This window comes from Nanorana parkeri, unplaced genomic scaffold (assembly GCF_000935625.1).
Source record: "Nanorana parkeri isolate BGI_ZX_2015 unplaced genomic scaffold, ASM93562v1 scaffold1716, whole genome shotgun sequence".
Lineage (NCBI taxonomy): Eukaryota > Metazoa > Chordata > Amphibia > Anura > Dicroglossidae > Nanorana > Nanorana parkeri.
In genome coordinates, this window is record NW_017307984.1 from 66,487 (window position 1) to 68,956 (window position 2,470).

The window sequence follows — 2,470 nt, forward strand, 5'->3', positions numbered from 1 at the left end:
AGGAAAGTATTTAAATACAAGCTTCTGTGCCGTAGTTCAGCTTTAACTCTGCTGTACAAAAACATATGAATAAATATATTCTTTACTATCAGCTGTGTATATATTGCTGTAACCTAAAAGGAAAATCATAGTGCGTGTTATTCAGGTTAGTTACTGTGTACAGAAAGTATTTCATTTCAGTTTATGTGCAATATTCAATGTTATAATACATAGTATTTGGTCCTATGATTACTTAGGCTTGAACAAAAGAAATGTGTTGTCTGATATTTTTCAGCACAACCGTATACACTGTAATTATTTTAATGAGACATCGTCATGCTGACCTCCTTCTAAAAATGCTAGTTTACTGGCTGTGCCTGATTTAATTACTTTAATTCATAATCCCAGATTAAGCATACAGTAAATGAGTGTCAGAATTAATTGTATCTATATCTGTTCCAGGTCAGTGACTCAGAGCATTGAAGCTAAAGGATCAGCATGACAGTCAATGAAGTTACATTATCAAAGCTGAGTTCAGCAATGACATCTAATATTCTCTTATGAAAAAATCCTTTTTCATAAGAGAATATTATAAAAAGAAGTAAGAGAATCTTCATAAGAGAATCTTTTCATAAGAAGAAGTAAAATAAAAAAGTAGACCATTTACCTACACATGATTACTTTAGCTGTGTGATTTGTGCCCAAACATTCTGATACAAACGCATATAAGGACAACAGACACATATATTTATGACGCTATGTAAATTATATGATGTAATTTCCTGTTCTGAGATCTCTCATAGAATATAAAGGTATTTGATATTTGTACACATCACCTAAGTGCACACATACAAATTATTCACAATGATGAAGACATTACTGAGCCTCTTAATAGCAGTGATATGGTTATCAGGTGAGACATCCCTAAAGGTGAAAAGTCACTGAATCCAGCCAAAGTGATATTTTCGCTCAGATGTGACTTTGTTTTGTGTATTTTCAGGTGTCCAGTCTGCAGAACAACTTACCCTGTCTGATCCAGTGGTGATAAAGCCGGGGAACTCCCACACACTGACCTGTAAAGCTTCTGGATTCACTTTCAGTAGCCACACAATGCACTGGGTGAGAGAGACTAGAGGAAAATTACAATGGATTGCTTATATTAGCAGTGGTGGGGGTAGCGCAGGCTATCATGATGATGTTAAAGGAAGATTCACAATCTCCAGAGATAACAATAATAACATGCTAAATCTGAAAATGGACAACATGAAAACTGAAGACACTGCCTTGTATTACTGTGCAAGACAAGCACACTGATATAAAACATCTCTAAGTTGGAACAACAACTCATCTATCCGTCTCTCATGTAATCAGTAGGTGGCAGTAGAAACATCTAACATGAAATCCTAGAGAAATGAAAGCACGCTGCCCGCTCTGTAACAATGGACACGTACTACATTATACACCCTGAATGATGTTACAGGAAAGGTGGCTGATATAGCAAGAGCTGTTTGTGGTGTACAATGTGAACACCTGTAGCACTTCTGATCACTTACATTAGAATGTTTACACATACAATCTATCAAACTTTACCATCTTGATCCCACCTGAGACCCCTTCAGAGCCCACCTGAGACCCCACCATAGACAGTCTCAGATGGGCTGTGCAGCATCTATGGTGGGCTCTGCAGGGTCACTCTCAGGTGGGTCCTGTGTCCAGCGCGTTGCTAAGCCCTGCGTCCAGCGCATCACTAAGCCCGTGTCCAGCGGCGGGGGGGCCCGGCCTAAAGCCGTGTAAGGGGCCCCAAAATTTCTGACGGCTGCCCTGATAACACATACACAGTGGGTTTTATAAAACTAGGGGGCATTTGCACTACAAAAGACTGCTACAACAACACACATTTTAGTGGTGTGTCTTGTGATTTCACTCAGGTTGATGCCAATACACAGCTCCCAGACATTCCAACTCCCCCGGACGCTGCGGGAGTCTCCCGCTATTAGATAGCGGCTCCCGGCCTCCCGGGAGGGAAACCTTTTCTCCTGGAAAGGTTTACTCTGCTCGATCTAGCAGAGTAAACCTTTTCCTGCTGTCTGTTTTTTTGGTTTTATTTTTACTCTGATATCGTACCCACCGTCTGCCGTCAGACTTAAAAAAAAAGAGAAAAGATGGCATAGAAATGAATAGCTAGGTTGCTATTGGCTATTTGAATTTGCAAATAGGGGGGCAGAGGGCACTTCCCTGAAATGAGAAGGGCACCTGCCTGAAATTACTTTTTTGAGGTTGGTAATCCTGAGCTCCCCAGACCCTGTACAAATGAAATGCTAGAAAAGCATTTATAATGCTGAGCCCCGTCACCTTTCACTAAGCTCCAACCTAGACCTCAGAGTGCTGTGAGTGGTATAGAACAAATAATTTTCACCTAAAGTGGAGCTAGCATCCGATATGTGCTCTCATGTTATGTACATGCATGCTAAGTATAGTACAAGGGTAACAC

The 2,470-nt window shown here is 40.4% G+C and overlaps 1 gene segment (V, D, J or C); it reads left to right on the plus strand.

The window, feature by feature from the left end:
* The first annotated feature begins 834 nt into the window (after positions 1–834).
* On the plus strand, positions 835–1,293 carry LOC108799402. The segment is given in 2 exon segments: positions 835–892; positions 980–1,293. Coding segments are annotated over 2 exon segments (363 nt in total).
* Positions 1,294–2,470: the final 1,177 nt, after the last annotated feature.